Genomic DNA, 20429 nt, shown 5'->3' with positions numbered 1-20429 from the left:
TCCTTGCATCTGCTATGCAATCCCATATGCACCACAGAAAATTTTGCATAGAATTATAGAATCATAGAGTTGGAAGAGACCACAAGGGCCATCGAGTCCAACCCACTGCCAAGCAGGAAACACCATCAGAGCACTCCTGACATATGGTTGTCAAGCCTCTGCTTAAAGACCTCCAAAGAAGGAGACTCCACCACACTCCTGGGCAGCAAATTCCACTGTCGAACAGCTCTTACTGTCAGGAAGTTCTTCCTAATCTTTTTTCTTGTAGTTTGGAACCATTGCTCTGTGTCCGCTTCTCTGGAGCAGCAGAAAACAACCTTTCTCCCTCCTCTTTGTGACATCCTTTTATATATTTGAACATGGCTATCATATCACCCCTTAACCTCCTCTTCTCCAATATTATGACTAGCATGCATTCTAGTCATAATATTGTGGCAGGTAGAGAGCAGCTAGTCTGTCTTTCTTTGTTTGAATTTTCCTACGGCATCTAGTCTGTTTCACCCTTGTGTACAAGGCAAGAGAGACGGCTAGTTAACATCCTATACCCTTTTAAATGTATTTGTGGGAGGGGGTACTGGTTTGCATTGTCCCTGTTTTTGTTATGTATTTTGTGTTGTTCATCTGGAATTTCAAGTTGTGAGGTCTGTGGATGAAGGGAGATATACAAATTTAAACAACAACACAGTTTATTTCCAAACACATTAATTTTACCATTCATCTCCAAACCCAAGGTCTCCAGCTGCTATGTTAAGGATATTTTAAGAAGGAGGGGTTTTTGTTCTACATGTGAAGGCAAAGTGACTATGTACAGTATAGTGCTTTTTTCTGGGGGGACGCAGGGGTATGCATACCCCTAAACATTTTGTGAATCAAAGTTTGGCCTCATTGAGGAGCAGTATTTCAATATGAGTAGGAAAATGAGAGTACCCCTAAACATTTTTTTTTTTAGAAAAAAAGCACTGACTACCTATATTCAAGTAGCAGAATCAGCAATCATTACGGGTTTTGCAAAGGGTGCAAAATTGACTTGCTAATTGATTCCACTCCATGAAGAGTGGGCTTTGGTTTCGCATGGTGAAATGCTCCTATTATTTTTAGATCTGCTCATTTTTTATCATTTAATAACAATCATGTTATCAAAATGTCTTTATAGAAGCAACATGTTGTCAGAAACAAAGGACATTTCTGTTTCTCTGATAAAACTCAGACACCAGAATGTGTAAAATTGGTATATTTTTGGTGTGTGGGAACATCTTAAGAAAAACAGACAAATGTATCCACCCAAACAGACTGTGGTATTTATGCTGGAGCTCTCTGCGCAGATCTGTTTCATATGTACTTAGGTTGGCAGAGTTGATCCTGACCTGGTTAATGAGGCTGGAACTAGACGTTAGGGCAGATGCATGAAGGCTGTTGCCAAGAACAGCAGTCCTGTGTCTCATTTTTCTCTCCTTGGTTACATCAAGCAATACAAAATTTATCAATTTCATTTTTATCCCTCCCAAGAAGGTCAGTGCAGTGCAAGGATGGGCAAATATGTCAACCTGCCACTATTTTACTTTCACTGGAGTAATGATGCGCCTGGCTATGGAGGTGGGTGGAACTGCCGGTTTCAGTTTCTCTTTAATTCTCATTTTCCTAATCTTAACATTTGGCTCTCCTCATTTCCACATCCATTTGCATCTTATTATTACTATATTTTTAAAGGATGCATTGACATTTTCAGCATTTTGGTCAAATTTCTCCCGACATACACATTTTTGTATGCAATCTTTCCTAATACGAACATTTATGCAAAGCATTTCCCCAGGATATAAGGCATTTTGGATGTTACTTTCACTATCATATGCATTTATCCACACACTTTACTCTAGTACAGTGGTACCTCAGTTTTTTAACATCTCTGTTGATGAACGTTTCGGTTTTCGAACATCATAAACCCGGAAGTAAATGCTTCGGTTTTTGAACAAGCCTCGGAAGTCGAACATGCCATGCGACTTCCGTATTGAGGTTTCCATTTTGAGGCTTCCGTTTTGAGTTTTTGGTTTTAGAACGTTTTGGAACTCGAACTGTCTTCTGGAACGGATTATGTTTGATAACCGAGGTACCACTGTATACTCATTTTTGTATTCATTACTTCACTGGAGGACAACATTGCAAAATTTGTAGAAGGGTGAATTTTGAAGGATTGCAGTGTTTCGATTTGTGTCAGAAAAGATGAATTCAGTAAATTTGCCTTTGAATGTGAGCTGAATTGAATTTTCTCCCCATCGTCAACATAGCGTACACAATTCTCTTCCTCAACCCATTTTATCAACCCTGTTAAGTAAGCTAGGCTCAGAGAGAGAAGCTGGCCCAAGATCATTACTAAACAGAGATTTGAACCCAACACCCTTGTCCATCCTCCCTCCCTCCTTTGAACTGCAACTTGCATGAGCCCCAGCCAGCATGTCCAAAGGTCAGGGGTCATGGGACTTGTAGTCCAATAACCTATGGAGGGCAATAGGTTGGAGAAAGCCGCTCTAGTCACTATACCATGCTAGACTTTGATGTATGTGTTGTGATGTCTGCGCACCCTGCAAAAGTGGTGGGCTGCATGCAGCAGTGTTGTGCATGCAGTGCAGTGGAGTGCCATATTGCATGTTTAGAGGGAGGAGAGTCAGAGAGTCGGGGCTGTTGTCTTCAAAACCATCATGCATCTGCCGCAGTATCTGCTTCCAGTCTGAGGGTGCAACTAGCCAAGCACGATGGCATCATCACTGCTGTTTTGTTTATTTTTTTTTTTGCATATGAATATAGCAAATTGCTTTTTTTGCTACAGTGCATTTAGTGTGAGTTATAGTGTAAAATGCAAACTGAAGATAAAATTCCTATCAAAATAACACTAAAGCGAAGCACGACATTAGACACGATCCAGCCAAGTCAAACACTTTTTAAGTCCCATTAATTTTGCTGACAGAGTTAAACGTTACTTTACATTTCTCTCAGTGAGAAGCATTTGAACTTTAAAAGTGCTTAATTTGGACTGGATTGTTCCCATAATAGACAGCAGCAGCAAAAGCACTTTTTAAAAAATCCAGCTGCCAGAAGATTCAAAATGCCACAGCAGCTAAAAATAACCTAAGAGAGAAAGCTTTTTTAAAAAATAAAAACAAAACAGTACACAGGTCTGTTGGCAGGGAGCTTTGTCACATAGATGCCACTTGTAAAAATAATTAAAATAAAGGCTTGCCAGTATGACCTAACACTGTCTGCTTCCGGGTGAAGTCTATATCGAAGCACCAATTGCCCCGATTTGCTTTCACAAAAATTGCATGGAAGTCATATTACTTCTCTCTCAATATTGTGCACTCTTGGCCGGAGTTTTCTTTCACTTTTCTTATTGCATAAAGTCTTTTTCTTCTTCTTGAGTGGATTTATTGTGCAAGGGCTCTGCTTAGCTATTGCTTTTTTATTGCAGTGTATCCACTTCCTTTGTGGGATAAGAAGGTACATTCTTACTGCACAAAGGGAAATGTATTTGTGTTGAGAGTTGGTGTGCGGCGGTGGTGATGAAGAGTGTTGGGCCCAGGACCTTGAGGCTGCAGTTCAAATCCCTGCTCAGCCATCAAGTTCACTGGGTGACCTTGGGCCAGCCACTATCTCTCATCCCTCAACCTAACCTACCCCACAGGGTTGTTGTGAGGGTAAAAGGGAGAGGGTGTAGAACCATGTATCCCACCTTGAGCTCCTTGGAGGAAAGGTACAATAGAAATGTAGTAATAAATAAACAAATGTTTACGTAAGCCACCTGGAGACCTTTTAGGTAACAAGTGACTAATCAGTTGAAAGAATAATAAAAATATACCTGCACCCAAACATGGGAGAGATTTGTGAAAACTGTGACAGTCTGGAAGCTCCCTGGAAAAAAATATACAGTGGATGCTCGGGTTGCGAACGTGATCCGTGCGGGAGGCACATTCGCAACCTGCAGCGTTGCATCTGTGCATGCGAGGGTCGCAATTTGCCGCTTCTGTGCATGTGCAAAGTGCAATTTAGTGCTTCTGTGCATGCGCAAGCACCGAAACCTGGAAGTAACTTGTTCTGGTACTTCCAGGTTCGGCGTAGTGCGCAACCCAAAAGTGCACAACCCAAAGTATCTGTAACCCGAGGTAGGACTGTATTTCAAGGCAGATTCTGTTCCCAACCTGAAGATACTATTCATTTGCTTATTTTGAATACTTAAGGAAATAACAGAATCATAAGGCTAGAAGGGGCCCTGAGGATAATCTATTCCAACCCCCTGCCATGCAGGAATATGCAGCTGCCCATACAGGGATTGATCCTGCAACACCGGACATCATCAGCACTATGCAACCAACTGAGCTATCCAGGCTGCATCAGAGAAGCATTGCTATATCACTGTAGCCCTGAGAAGCTGTCAAAGATTAGAAAAGACCCTCGGAATAAAACCATGCTCAAACCTAATACAGGAGTAGATATGAGGCGGTATCCATATGGAACCAGCATTATGCAGGCAGCTCTTCCTGCTCCTCCTCCTGCTGTTTCCTGGTGTCATAGACTGAGAAGCCAAGCAGCTGGGTCCTGTTCAACCATACAGTGTTGTAATGCCACTTCAAACAGTGATGGCTTCCCCAAAGAATTATGGGAGACTGTGTTTTGTTAACGGTGCTGAGGGTTGTTAGGCAATCCCTATTCCCCTCCCAGAGCTACAGTTCCCAGAGTTTCCTGTGAAGAGGAGTTGACTGTTAAACCACTCTGGGAATTGTAGTTCTGGGAGTGGTGTTGGGGTTTTCTAATAGCATCCATAACAAACTCAGCTTCTATCAGCCCTAGCTAGCATGGCCAGGAATAATGAAATAATGAAGCCAAGTTACAGGGAACCAGGCAGAGGGCCTTCTCGGTAGTGGCACCCACCCTGTGGAACGTCCTCCCACCAGATATCGAAGAGAACAACTACCAGACTTTTAGAAGACATCTGAAGGCAGCCCTGTTTAGGGAAGCTTTTAATGTTTGATGCATTACTGTATTTTAATACAGTGGTACCTCAGGTTAAGTACTTAATTCGTTCCGGAGGTCAGTTCTTAACCTGAAACTGTTTTTAACCTGAAGCACCGCTTTAGCTAATGGGGCCTCCCGCTGCTGCCACATGATTTCTGTTCTCATCCTGAAGCAAAGTTCTTAACCTGAAGCACTATTTCTGGGTTAGCGTAGTCTGTAACCTGAAGCGTATGTAACCTGAAGTGTATGTAACCCGAGGTACCACTGTATTTTGTTGAAAGCTGCCCAGAGTGGGTGGGGTATAAATAAATAATTATTATTATTATTATTATTATTATTATTATTATTATTATTATTATTTATTGGTTCCACAACATCTGGAGGGCCACCGGTTCCCCATCCTTTCCACCACATGGGATCTGGACGTGTAAGCTACAGTATTTCTTGAGGGATGCTTCAAGCGGCCGCTCATTGTAATAAGCTTTGATTTCACCCAATGGCTTCCACTTAATGATTTTAAAACCAGTATCTCTATGCTGTATTGATATAGCTCTGTAAAGGAGTGTGGCTCTATAGTACATTGTTGGAAGGCCTCTAAATTAACTTACCCCCAGACATGACAAGGAGATCATTGTTCTAGGCTTTGTATAATGTACCCCACCACCAATGGTACAGCAGTAAAAACAACTCAAGGAAACACTTGGATGGAAATAGCCTTCCTTTCTATCACAGATTTATAAAATATTATGTTCCTTTGTTGCTGGATTTTGCATCACTTTGTGGACTGCCGACATGGAAGTTGGTCCTAGGAAATGTGGTTTTCTAATCAAGTTTCAGTTTGCAGTGAGAGAGGGAGCCGATATGATATCTTGCTACTCCTTTCTTATAAAGGAGAGCTGCCAGAAGGCAAAAAATATGGAAAACTCCATTTTCTGAACTCTCTAGTGGAATGCTGTTCTGATAGAACAGGGCTCCATTATGTTCTATGAGGCTATTATGTTTTGGAAGAAGGGAGAGTTTTAAAAAAAATTATAATAACAGGTACATAGACTGTTCACGTGAAACCTATCTAGATATTTCTTCAGGTGTTTAACAACTGTTAATGTCCTAAACATTGTGTACCAGTAACTGAGCGAAAGCCTGTACTTCAGATTAAATTCCACTTTGCCCTTCAGATTTTAGTTGCATTCAACATTTATAAGTCACTTTCCCAATAAAACCACCCAAAGCTGTATACAGGGAGTTAATACTATTCAGCAACAATCTTAAAATGGAGACTGTGAACCAATAAAAGCAGCAACCATAAGTAAAAACCTGGTAATCTGTTCCAAGGCAGTAAACAAAGCTCATGGGCTGTGACTTTTTTGCTTGATGGCTTCAACTTTATGTTTTCAAACAGTGGCCAAGCTGCACTGATATATCTCCACTAAAGGAGATGCATCCATTTTTGACCTGGTGGTAGAAGGCAGGGAACAAGGAAGCCTACTTCCTTGTTATGGGCTTCCACAGGGCAATCTTTTGACGAAATTGGGGCCAACACTAAAAAAAGCCCTGTCCCATACTTTTGGCAGATTTCCCTTTATACACTGAAAGGACATGGAGCAGACCTCCTTTAGATACCCCAAGAGACCTGGGTGGTTGATATGGAATACAAGCATGGAGATACTTATGTAGTCATCCTTTCCAGGAACCCCCCCCCCCCCATCTAGCATAGACATACAGGCTACTAACCTCTAGTGAAAACATTGCCCTCGACTGATCAGTCTTGTTGAGGAGGGAGAAAGCCAGTCTTCTGTGTTTCTGTGCTGTCTGTGGAACAAAGGGTTTCCCTTCCTCAGAGCCAGCATGGTAACTAAATGACATATGAGGAATGGAGAGATCTGCCCCTGCTTCTGTCAATCTGCTTATTTGCCTGCCAAGAATTCTCTGTTGTCTGTGCCTCTACCATCTATGCCTTCTATGCCTTGCAGGGGGTTGGACTAGATTGCTCTAGGGGTCCCTTCCAACCTTACTATTCGGCTTCTATACCAGGCAAGGCTGGTCAGTAGCATGTACAGAGGTACCTCGGGTTACATACACTTCAGGTTACATGCGCGTCAGGTTACAGACTCTGCTAACCCAGAAATAGTACCTCAGGTTAAGAACTTTGCTTCAGGATGAGAACAGAAATCGTGCTCCGGCGACGCAGCGGCAGCAGGAGGCCCCATTAGCTAAAGCGGTGCTTCAGGTTAAGAACAGTTTCAGGTTAAGAACAGACCTCCAGAACGAATTAAGTACTTAACCCGAGGTACCACTGTAGTTCTATTTCCCTCCCTCCACAAAAAACAAGAGTTTTTTTTTTGTTGTTTTTTTGCTGTTTCGCTGATTAGCTCTCCATAGCAATATTTCCTTTAAAAAAGAAAATTCTGGTGTTCTATTCAGAGATCTCCCATATAGCATGCAGTTTAGCTCACAAATTAAATGGGATAGAAATGGGATTGTAATTGCCACTGAACCTCAAATTGCTTCCAATTGCTTTGAATATGCAGGTGCTTTCCCTTGCTGCTGCTCCTGCTGCCTATTCCCTGTTTAATTAACCAGATAAGAATCTGCCGCTCCTTGCAATAACCAGAATTAAAGGGCTAAAGAAAGCTCTCTTAAAAAAGAAAGCATTTGAATGGGACTCAATACAGAAGGCTGGGTTAGCAATGTATGTTATAAAGGCAGAGTTCCTGTGTATTCTGCAACAGCAACAAAAAGTTGTGACAATCCTGACTTTCCCAGGTAGTGAAGAGTTAATAATATTATTTAAACAATGAGCAGATGTTAATGTCATTATGCTGGATTTTTAACAACAAACACATTTCTTTTTCCTGCACAGCGCCAATAGCTTTGTGGAGCCTTTGGCAGATAAGCCTGTTTTCTGAGAAGTGGTACATGGCTGGAGTTTGTGTGTTTCTTGGAGAAGCTGGCATCTCTGAAATAAGGCAGTTGTATTTGTATCTATTTCCCCCTTCCATCTTCAGTGTAAAGTTCAACGGAGGATAAATACCATGTTTACCTGGAGGTGGAAATAACAACTTTTTCTTTAAAAACAACACGTTTATCTAGTAAGCTACGATATTTGAGATTCCTGGCACTTTGCATCTTTTCCTCTCCAACAGACCCTGTGAAAGCATGTGGGGACTGAGTTCGAATTCAGATGTGAAATGTCGTTAAACACATGTACCAGAGTTCATTTGGAGAAATTGTTGAAGGAGAAATGGTGCTACAGATGTACAAATAAATGCCAATGAAAGCAAAAGTTTCCCTTTTACATGAGCCAACTTTCAGGTTTTAAAAATAAATTAAAGCCATTTAGCAATATTCAGTGTGAAAATCTTGTCCTGATCCAGAAAGAGTGGCTGGTGCTCAGATTCCCCTGTTTAGACTTTGAGTTGCGCATGCAAAAAGAGGTGAGGCTTTTATGCTATTCCCTTTCCTGAATTCCTCCATGTAATACCAGGGTTATTGGCACAGTTCCCATCTCTGGAGCGAGGCTTCATATACAGTGCGAAACAGATGCTTGATGCTATCAGCTGCCCCTCACTGCTGAAGGTAAAGCCAGGAGATTAAATCTAGGCCCGCCTTCCCTTTTTGGAAGGTGATTGGTTCTGCCACCTTTGACGCTGCCAAACATTTGTTGGGTGGACATTCATGCTGCCTGCTAATACATGCAGAAAGAGTTCCCATTTCATTTTAAAAGAGGAAACACAGCTTGCATGTGTATGAAATCAAGACACAGTCTCTGCCGTATTTCATACAGTGGTACCTCGGGTTAAGTACTTAATTCGTTCTGGAGGTCTGTTCTTAACCTGAAACTATTCTTAACCTGAAGCACCACTTTAGCTAATGGGGCCTCCCACTGCTGCCGCACTGCCGGAGCACGATTTCTGTTCTCATCCTGAAGCAAAGTTCTTAACCTGAAGCACTATTTCTGGGTTAGCGGAGTCTGTAACCTGAAGCGTATGTAACCTGAGGTACCACTGTACTGTGGCCTGAAATTATGTTGCTTAACTACTATTGCAGATAATTTGCTGAGTGTGCCGACTCTTAATGACACTGGTGGAACATACCCAACCCAATAGCTTCCTTAGAAAGGCAAAAGGGGCCATTCCTCAAACAGGACAAGACTCTGAGTTCAAGAGACCACATTGGCTGCAATTCCTGGAAGACCTGCTCTTCACCTTGCAGGTCATTTCCCCCAGACCTGGGAGGGTGGGGCCTGGACTGACTCCAGCTACAAAAACTGAAGTTAATTAACAGATTCTGGAACTGGAGTATTTAGTGGATTTTGTTGGTGGGCAGTTGTTGCTGTTTTTTAAAAAAATATATTTTAGATCTTATTATGATCTACGTAGAAATTATTCAATTTGATTGTGTACTCTTTGATATTTCATTGTTTATGACTACTTTTGTTATGTTTGTAATTATGTGATTTTTGTTTCATGTTGTAAGCTGCCTTGAGCATGTCTTGAACTACGGAAAGGCAGCAGACAAATGAAATGATGTACGTATGTAAGTTCTGCATCTCACCGTAAAGAACTATGTCAAGATCCCTTGGGGCAAAACTATATTTAAGTTGTAACTTAGCTCCTGGAAAATCCTCATTTCCATAAAGGATCAAACTGGACATGCCAACAAAGAGGTGCTCGGATGAGAACTTTTGGGCTTGTAAAATCAATCTCACATGAATGATGAGCTTTCAAATTCTAACAACAACAACAACAACAACAACAACAACAACAACAACAATTTATTATTTATACCCCACCCATCTGGCTGGGTTTCCACAGCCACTCTGGGCAGCTTCCAACAAAGATAAAAAATGCATTAAAACATCAGTCATTAAAAACCTCCCTAAACAGGGCTGCCTTCAGATGTCTTCTAAACGTCAGATAGTTGTTTATCTCTTTGACATCTGGTGGGAGGGCGTTCCACAGGGCGGGTGCTACTACCGAGAAGGCCCTCTATCTGGTTCCCTGTAACTTGGCTTCTCGCAGCGAGGGAACCGCCAGAAGGTCATTGGCGTTGGATCTCAGTGTCCGGGCAGAACGATGGGGGTGGAGACGGTCCTTCAGGTATACTGGGCTGAGGCCATTTATTCTAAATTCTTCTGCAGTTCAGATCAAAATCAGAGCTAGAAAAGTATTCCTGACACTCACTGAAGGGGCATAGCAGGAGTAGAGAATATTCTTTGCGTGCAGAAGGTGCCAATTTCAGCCCTTAGCATCTTCAAGTAAGCTGGGGAATGTTCTCTAAAACTGGGTGGGATTCAACTGAAATGCAGTGGTTCCCAATTAGCCAAATCCTGAACACCCCTTATATTTCAAGAGCCAGGCCACAAACCTGCTTTTGAAAATTTGGTATGTCTATGGTAGTTTTTGTTGTGTGAATTGTGCCACAGGCCCCCTGTGTGGGTTACGGACTCCTTGGGGTCTGTGGACCACCAATTCAAAGGTAAAGGGAACCCTGACCATTAGGTCCAGTCGTGGCTGACTCTGGGGTCGCAGCGCTCATCTCGCTTTATTGGCTGAGGGAGCCGGCGTACAGCTTCTGGGTCATGTGGCCAGCATGACTAAGCCACTTCTGGTGAACCAGAGCAGCGCACGGAAACGCCGTTTACCTTCCCACCGGAGCAGTACCTATTTATCTACTTGCACTTTGACTTGCTTTCGAACTGCTAGGTTGGCAGGAGCTGGGACCGAGCAACGGGAGCTCACCCCATCGCGGGGATTCAAAATGCCAACCTTCTGATCGGCAAGTCCTAGGCTCTGTGGTTTAACCCACAGCGCCACCTGCATCCCTGGACCACCAGTTGGGAACCACCAAACTACTAAGTCCCATCCATGGAAGCCCAGTGCAAGGACTTAAGTTTGTGCAACAGGTCTTCCCCCCTGCTCTGCCCACCCCTCACAGGCTCCCTTGCCCCCAAAATCAGCTCTGTGAGGGGTTGGGAGAACCCAGAGGGTGAAGAAGGGAGCATTGCTCTGTTTGGCAAAACAAAATGCTTGCCTTGGCATAACTATCACCTTGGTGCAACATAATATTAGGCAAAATTGCATGCAAAATATTAGCAGACATTTATTGGTGAATTTCCATGAGGGTTATAAAAAAGAAGAAGAAAACCCCCTACAAACTGATACAGAAATGTGGAAATATGAACTTGAGAATGGAAAAGGAGAAACTGAAATTGACAGATTTGCTTATCCCTAATTCAATCTATAACCATGCATAACTGAAAAAAGTATCTTACACATCTGGTGAAGTATTCTGTGTCCCACAAAAGCTCCTTTCACAAGAAAAAAAAATTGTTTTTAAGATGCCACGGGCTTTGTGCTTCTGCGTGTTTGCTGTTCAGACAGGCTTTTGACCTGAAGCCCTGCTGTTAACACACATGCTGGCTTACCTGGAATGCGGCTCTTACTGCAAACAGGGCATTTGCAAGTAAACAAACACCTTTGCATTGTGTTTCACCTCCCAGCAGCTCAGTGCTGGCTGCAGGCAAACCCAAACCGAAGAAACCTCTATGCAGCAGACCGGTATCTGCTTACCGGTGACATCACAGCGGAGCAGCTGTAGGATCCTTTCCAGTGTTTGCAAAAGAATGGGCCTGAGCTTTGCAAATGGGGCTCTATTAGAGAGAATGCAGTAAAGGTAGTGCTGGGGGTGGGGGCAGCTTGGGATCATGTGATCACAGTGCAGAGGGGACTAAATGGTTGGAGGATTCGGGCTAGAGAGTCAGTAGAACAGAGGGCACAATCGAAGCTGCCATATAATACACCAGAGGGTCGTTCCAGAGCAGTTAGCTGACAGGGGAGGTAGCGAAAGCAGCCAATATCTTCTCCGGCTGCCTGAAGGCAAGAGGAATATTTTTGCTCCCTCCTTCCACACCCTGCTCATTCCTTCAACTGCTCCCTCCGAGGCTGTCAGCCGGCAAAGCACCGTTCTCTAATCCCTGCATTCCAGGGATGATCAGCGGAGCCTATTGCAGGAGAAACCTATCAGGTCTTTCCATGTGAGTTCCTGATTTTTGATGCTGTATGTGTGTGTGGGGGGGGGGGGGGAGAGTTTCTAACTTTTCGGTCTGTGGGGTTTTCCTCCTAAAGTTGGAGAAAAATTGGCTCTGATGGTTCAAAGAAGCAGAATAGGTTGCAACATGTTGGGAGAGCTGTGAGCCAATGCTTTCAATTGTCTTATTCCGTCCCTGCCCCCCTCCACCCTCTTTTGCTGTAGTCAAATTTTGCTTGCTTGTAAAAATGGCCACAACTCTGTATGCATTCAGAAAAGATCTAGCAAACAAATTTCAAATGACAATTGGCTGCTTAGTTGTTATAGAAGTTGCTTTCGTCTATGTGAAATTTGGAGGCTGCTTAATCTCCTGGTAAATACTAGACACTGATTAACTCAAGGGGCATAGAAAGTGATGTGGTATCTGGTAGTATGATATTGAGAGAGGAGTTGTATCATTGCACTGCATGTTTTAATTGCTGCTATTGGCAAAGTGTTCTTTCAATTTTAGGAATTTGCAGAAATGTTATATGGGGGTATTAATTAGGGCACAGCAGACTCTAGCAATCAAATCAAAACTGGGGGTAGTTTAGAAAGCCTGTTTTCATGATGACAACAATGTGACCCACATGACTGCAGAGAGGTGAACATTGTATCCCTTAAACATTCATAAATAACCAAACCCTCAAATGATCCAAATGTGTCAGTTTTAGTTACAATGGTTATTTATTTATCGTTTATAACAATATTTGTATACTGATGTATCATAAAAATATATCACCGCGGTTTATGGCGGTTTGCATAAAACCAGACAATAAAATCACAAGTTAAAAACAAGTTTAAAGGAAAAAGAAACTAAAAACAAACATCATTAGGCCATTGTGGGAGATGTACTCTTAATTGCACACACAGGCCTGGTGGAATAGAAGAATTTTCAGCAGGCCTTTAAAAGTTGGCACAGAAAAGTGCCCACGGAATCTCTAGTGGCAGGGTGTTCCAGAGGACTGGGCTGATAACGCTAAAAGCCCCATTTCTTAGTTTTTTAATTCACGGTGGATTTTATGGCATGATTCATAATGTGAAAATCTGCAGAGGTAATTATACGATTTCCCTGCAAAAGGAGACTTGACAAGATTACATACACTGAATCTGGATAAATTGATGCATAGTGGTAGATATTTCTTCCAGCTGAATGAGATGAGTGGGAAACGACGACGGCACCACGTAGACAGTTAACCACAGGGGCTCATTTTTGTCTTGCTAAAGTCAGCTCAATTTGGTGTTTCTACATAATTCTGTGATTCTTCCATCATATCTCCAGCTATCAGCTCAACCCTTCCCACTCATTCATCACTCAGCTTTGTCAGAAGGTGACACATGCTCATATCATGATTGAGGGTCACCAGGCTGTCTGACTCAAAGCCTCCCAGTGTCTCTCTCCTGTTAAAGGGATAAAGGCTCAGACAGGTATCTAGACAGTGACTTTGTTATCACACGGAAACTGGACTCGGGCAGCAGACAGAAAACGAAGTAAATATTAAACATTCCTTCGATACTTACATGTCCCACAACATTGCACCAACGAGCTTCACAAGTTACTCAACCTTTTGTGAATCACAGGTAATAAAAAACTTACTCAAGCAAGTCAGATTTGCAGCAGGACCTAGCAGACTCAGTGGCTCCAAATCCCTGACAGATTGAGTGAATCCAACCAAATTCCTCGATTCTGGATACTTAGATTCATATCAAACTGCTGGGTTTTGTTTTTTCTTTTGTTTTAACAGAGCTGAAGTCAGCTGCAGCTGCTGTGTCAAGCAAAGGTTATGTATGCAATAGGTCAACTTGGTACTGCAATCTATAAAATGATAACCTGATATTAAATGAAAAAATGCATATATGGCCTTTCTGTGTGAGAACTGAGCCCAAAATGGCCCCAGGAATGGGTTCTTTGGGATCTCTTTTTAGTATGTAACGGAACTTGCAGAAAATAAAAATACAAAATAAAGTTGCAGGGTAGAGTGCTCTACTATACCTATGTTCGGGATGTTCCATTCCATTTCTCACTCAAGATGGTTTTCTGCTTTCCACCCAGCTGTCAGCCAGCATGCTCTAGTCACTGGGCATACTCAGACTTCAATGAGGGTCTTGGCCCCCACCCCTTAGGGGTTTTGTACTACTGCACACCTTGGGGTTCTCTCCCCAGCCTGCTGATACCCCCTTGATGTGCATGGATGGTGCCATCTAGGCTGCCTAATAATTGACCCTCTACATGCATTTGTTATTAAAATATAGGATAATATACAGCATTCATCTGGTGATTTTATGAGTGCTTTTAGCACCTCACTTACATTGTGTTTTCACAACAGTTCTGCACGGTGGGTCATTATTATTGTCCCTATACAGTGGTACCTCAGGTTACAGACGCTTCAGGTTACAGACTCCACTAACCCAGAAATAGTACCTCAGGTTAAGAACTTTGCTTCAGGATGAGAACAGAAATTGCGCAGCAGCGGGAGGCCCCATTAGCTAAAGTGGTACCTCAGGTCAAGAACAGTTTCAGGTTAAGAACGGACCTCCATAATGAATTAAGTTCTTAACCAGAGGTCCCACTGTAATTAGAGATGGAGGGCTGAGGATAAGCACAATGGCTTCTTGAATGTGCTGTAGTAGTTACCGTAGTTTTGCTTGGACTGGGGAGAACCAGGTGGATAATCCAGGAAGCCCACGGAGTCCTTGGGCCGCTCGCTATCTCTCAGATCTGACCTACCTCACAGGGTTGCCATGAGGACAAAACGGAGCTGGGTGGGAACAGGACTTTGTGCAGCAGCCTGAGTTCCTTCGAGGAAGGGAATAAGAAATGTAATGTTGCCTACTGAGCAGAGGCAGCAATACACTGCATAGCCCTTACTGGGGAATAGCAGCAGGGCAGGGTTCACCCCCCCCATGCCCTGTTTGTGGGACTCCCACAGACGTCTGGACGGCTGGTGTGGGAAAGAAGATTGGGGACAAAGTCGAAATTCGGGGATCCTGTGGGGATCTTCCTTTGTCCTTCGAGAAAAGACAAGTTAGAGGCGACATGGCAGAAGTGTACAAAAAAGTATGGATGGGAAGTGGATAGAGAACCTCTTTCCTCCCTCTCTCATTAGACTAGAACTCGTGGCCATCGAATGAAGCAGAAGGTTGGAGGGCAGAAAGCACCCAGTTAAACTGTGGAACTCACTGCCACAGGAGGCAGGGATGGCCCTTGACTTGGATGGCTTTGAAAAACAATTGAATGGTTCCCAGGAGGATAAGGCTACTACCCTTGATCTCCATGTTCTGCCACCGCTATTGGAGGCACCATGCTTCTGATTAAGGGTTGCTGAGAACTGCAGAAGGGGAGGGTTGTTGTTGTGCTCAGGCCCTGTTCACAGGCTTCCTGTCCTCACAGCATCTGGTTGGTTGCGGTGAAGGCAGAATGATGGAGTCGATGGGGCTTTGGTCTGATCCAGCAGCGCTGTTTCTAAGTTCTTAGAAATGAGTGTTGAACGGGGGACTTCTGAGCCCTAAAACGCAGCCTCTTAACCATCATATGCATTAACTCTCACTACAGCATATTATTAGCAGTAGTATTTGTTAAATACTCCCCATTCTTCCCAAATGAGTTTACTGATAGCTATATCTCTACAAACAAGCTAGTTTGTCACCACTGCCTTTGTAGCCAGAGGGCTCTCGGTACAATGAATGAAAACTATTTCCATTCAGGTAGATATATTTGTGTATGTGCTGGTTTCCACTGGTCTCTCTAGAGGTTTATCTCTCTCCTGATTGAAAAAAATAATATTTCCATACAGAAGTATTTGGTTGTGTGTGTACGCGCTTTGCATTCGTGTGTTTGTGCGTTCCTAGTTTTCCACCACTGTGAAAAATATTTTCTCATTTTAAAGGTGTTGTTTTCCCTCACCTACTACCTAATTTTTTCCGTGCCATTTTTGGATGTTTCACCCCAAATCCAATTGGCTCTCAAAAGGATGGAGTTTCGTAGACTTAGACTTTGCCTACGTTCTCATTGGAGCTTCTTGTGTATTCAGCAGTAAGACATCCCAAAAAGTAAAAGTGAAGGTGTACCTGTGGTTTATTTAAAAATATATATAATTGGCTTTTAAATGGCTTTCAAGTGTCTTTTCATCAAAATTTCTTTCACAGTAGTAATCAGTTCACTCATGAGAGTTCTACCTTCTTTGGAAGGAATGGAGGGATAGAAATTTGGCAAATACATACGCACAAGGGTTTTACAATGCATCAAGGAAGGCAAAACCTTCCCGGCTCCAAATACGGCAACCCTTACAAACTATAGCAAAGCCCACAAAACATCCTGGAAGGAAAGGTTTAGGACACCAACACAAAGGCAATAACGAGCAGTGGGTGGGTGATGCTCCCGGCCGAATGTGCTGCCGAGAGCAGTGCCAGCCCCATTATATAGGCTGGGAGCGGACCTGATTGAAGACTGCCACACTCGGGTCCACTCCCCAAGCCCCGCCCCCCAGACCGCCGTGGATTGGATCAAATCAGGTCTGGCGGGAACCTGTGATGCTCCGCAGTGGCTGGGGAGGAAGCAAATGGCTGCCACACGACAGGTCACAACCACCGCCCACCCTGAACTGGTAAGGGGCGATTTCTATCATAATTGAATATTGATCCTTCTGGATACTTTGCTTGCGTTTACTTTTGCTTTCAAAGAATCCTGGCTTAGTGTTGATTTGGTTTAAAGCAACGCCCAGTCAGCGTATAAGCAAGCTGACTTCAAGCTATGTGTAATGAATTTAATACAGTTTAGTCCATAAAATGAGAGGTGCAGGGTTCAAACTTGCCTCAGCACCAACTAAGAGTTTGCTTCCTTGGTAATCAGGCAAATACACTTGGTATGTGCTGAGAGGCACTCTGTATTTTACAGGTTACAGGATGCAGATCTGAGTCCTTGCTAAAATTATCAACAAGATAAGATTACTCTCTTTTTTAAAAAATAAAACCTCTCTCTTTTTTTTAATTGGTCACAAATTCTGAAGCAGTTGCACAAACCCAAGTTAACTCCCAGGCTTTTATTTCTTCCCTGTTCCTTTTAATTTCCGATGCGTGCTTTATTTTATTTTGCTTTTTTTATTGCTGATGTGCAGCGTATGTTCGCAAAGTAAACTTTAGGGCCCAGAGGTTGATAACCGAGATTGTCCTAATAAGGGCAAATAAAAAATACACAGCTTTTATTGGCGAGGTCAAAGAAATGAGGCAGTGCATATATTAACTCCCTCTCTCACTGAGGAGGATATGGTGTGGTTTGGCCTGTGCAGCGGTGGTTTGGCTTAGCTGGTCACGAGTCAGTTTGTTCCACTGTTGAAATCCCTTGTAGAGTCGATGGTCACGACATTATAGCCTTCCTTCCTTCCTTCCCTCCCTCCCTTCATTATATTTTATGTATCTGCTCAATGAGTCACTCACCGGTGCAGTGAACAAAGCTGAAATACCTGGAGCCAGAAGATGCTGCCAGAAAAACTGTTGTCCCACCGTGAATTGGGGGCTCCTCCCCGTTTATTGAGCATTCACCATGATTTGCTTGCACAAAGCTTACCTGGACTTTATTGAGGATGTGCGGGGAAGCTATATGACAATGATAATTCATCCTCTATCTGCCCTGATTTGCTTGCGTGATGCTTACACACCACAGATCCATTATATCCTCACAAACAACCCTGCAAGGTAGCTTAGGCTGAGAGAGAGCAACTAGCCCATCCAAGGTGACCCAGTGAGATCCATGGTTCATTGGGGATTTGAACCAGGATATCCCCAGTCCTTCTTTCCAACCACAGCACCACACTGATAATGTGCCCATTTTCACAGAAGTAGAGGTGTGTGCTGTGAAGGTCAGAACTATCGGCGCATAATGCTCTCCCCCGTTCATTTTTGATGTGCAGAAAGTAACTTTTATACATCATTACTGAGTGGTGTGCAGATCCACATCTTCAGCTGAAGCAAAGCCTAGGTTTGTGTCTCGGTACAGCATCTTAAAAAGCAGAGACATCATCTCGCCAACAAAGATCCGTATAGTTAAAGCTATGGTTTTCCCAGTAGTGATGTATGGAAGTGAGAGCTGGACCATAAAGAAGGCTGATCGCTGAAGAATTGATGCTTTTGAATTCTGGTGCTGGAGGAGACACTTGAGAGTCCCATGGACTGCAAGAAGATCAAACCTATCCATTCTTAAGGAAATCAGCCCTGAGTGCTCACTGGAAGGACAGAAGCTGAGGCTCCAATACTTTGGCCACCTCATGAGAAGAGAAGACTCCCTGGAAAAGACCCTGATGTTGGGAAAGATGGAGGACACAAGGAGAAGGGGACGACAGAGGATGAGATGGTTGGATAGTGTTCTTGAAACTACCAGCATGAGTTTGACCAAACTGCGGGAGGCAGTGGAAGACAGGAGTCCCTGGCGTGCTCTGGTCCATGGGGTCACGAAGAGTCGGACACAACTAAATGACTAAACAACAACAACTAGCACATCTTAACCATCATCCAGGTCCCTTTGCATCTTTCATTCCTCTGTTTCTCCTTTTCCTCTGGAGTTTTGCGCACTGCTGAAATTCAGTGCCAGCTGGGATGCAAGCTGGGAGATAGTATTTTTTTTTATAAATACATAAGGGGTGTGCATAGGAGCCCTTCCATCTGTGCTTTTCACAAGATCAGCCACCCTGCTTTTAAGGCAAGGATGTGCCCTGCCAGATTCTGTTGGATTCCCATCAGCCCTGACCATGCTCTCTGAGGCTGATGGGAGTCTGAAGCCTAGCGGCATCAGGCTCCCGCTTCTGTCTTTGAAAGGTAGGGCAAATCTGGTCCGGGGCTCCTCTTTGCTGCTATTCTGCTGATCTCTGTCAACTGGACTTCTTCTGACCATCCTCCACCCTCTGCCCTTTCCCTCAGTGCTTCCTCCTGGAAAGGAGCTGGAATGTGAGGGAAAGTTTTCAGATGGGTGTCACGGCAGAAAGGGAACGCAAAACAAAAACGTATTCTGCTTATTTTTGGTGCTTTGAAAGTGCCCGTCAGTAGCACAGGAAGGAGGAGGCGGGTGTTTTAAGAGTGCCAAATGGAACAAAACAGACAGCGAAGAATCTTCCCCGTCTGCTGCAGCACTTGCAGTGAAGAAACAATACCACATTTTTTTCAGTGTTATCTCTTCCTTTTTGCCACTGGGATGGATCGGTGGGGATGTATGGAGCATGTTTAGTTGGCTTGGTTTCCCAGATTTGAAGACTCAATGGTTCTAGTTTTAAAAGCTGTTCTCTGAAACCATGAGAGCTAGAAACTGAGCAGGAGTGTAGATAAACGAATAGACAAATGTAACATGCTGTTTATGTATTTCTTCACCTTTTTAAAACTACCTGAATGGGGAAGAACTAGAGTGTTTCTTGTGGAAGCAGCAGACCTTCCATATGGTCAGGAAATGCTTCTGCCCTACCTTGAATCCAGAGTCAGGATTCTGATTTGGGCAGAGCTTATGCTCACTTTAAGCCTGAACTGCAAGACCTGTTTGCCAGAGCTTGGAATAAAGGGATGCAACAATGTTTTCTTTGTTCCAAACGGCAAAGATCTTGTGTAGAGTTCTGCTTTGATCTTTCACCCGAGGTTCTACAAAGCCTACTAAAGTGCAGTGTGCGTTCTTTCGACGCAGCGTGAGTGATTTGCAAGTGTGCTGCAAAGTGTGCTGCAAAGTGTTCGTTAGCTTTAAACAGACCTGAGCTGTGCTGTGCAGTCTTCTGCACTGATTTAGCAGCTGGACTCAAAGACTTAACAGTTGATAGCATTGGTTAGAAAACTCCCATGGAGTTAACAGTAACCAAAGGGGGAGAGAGAACATCAAATCAGAGTTCGTTGTGGGAGAATAGAAATCAGCCTTAGCATTGAGAAATTCCCACCTGACAAGTCTATATACATAGCGGCCAAATAGGAAGACTCTCCCCAAATGGCGTTGCTACAGTTGGTCACTGCTGCCCACTTGGGTGTGGCCTAGAATAGGCAAATAACACAGTGCCCACTTGCTACATTTCTATATCATGTCCAAGCCATCAATCTCTTCCAGAGCGTTGATCATATTGCTGAGAAATGGGAGGCATGGGGGTGGATTTCGGGCACATTAGGGTCTGTGGCAAATTCTTCTGTGTGGTTTTCTCCCACACATCTGCAGAAAACGAACCACATTTTGTTCTGCTTCTCAGTTTCGCGGAGGGTGTTTTAGAAATAATAAGAATATGCTGTTCTTTGTTATTTATATAAAACTTTTCTTGCAAAGAATGGGAAAACAGGAATTACAGCTTCCCGCAGCGCATAGTTGAACTGTGGAATTTGCTGCCACAAGATATAGTCATGGCTCCCCA

General features: G+C 43.5%; 1 protein-coding gene across 10 annotated transcripts in view; it reads left to right on the top strand.

The window, feature by feature from the left end:
* Nucleotides 1-20429, top strand: part of CALD1 (caldesmon 1) — a 184393-nt gene that overhangs the window by 121307 nt on the left and 42657 nt on the right. The window contains exon 1 of one of the 10 annotated variants that reach the window (XM_079992391.1): nt 11728-12037. The exons of the other annotated variants lie outside the window; for them this stretch is intronic. Coding sequence (XP_079848517.1) covers nt 11991-12037 — 47 coding nt within the window. The 5' untranslated portion in view covers nt 11728-11990. Of the gene's footprint in view, nt 1-11727; nt 12038-20429 lie in introns of those variants that run through there. 10 annotated transcript variants of the gene reach the window in all.

The sequence above is a fragment of the Podarcis cretensis genome, assembly GCF_951804945.1.
Source record: "Podarcis cretensis genome assembly, chromosome: 10".
Taxonomy (NCBI): domain Eukaryota; kingdom Metazoa; phylum Chordata; class Lepidosauria; order Squamata; family Lacertidae; genus Podarcis; species Podarcis cretensis.
The sequence above is the reverse complement of the archived record's forward strand: the minus strand, read 5'-3'. Positions and strand labels throughout refer to the sequence as shown.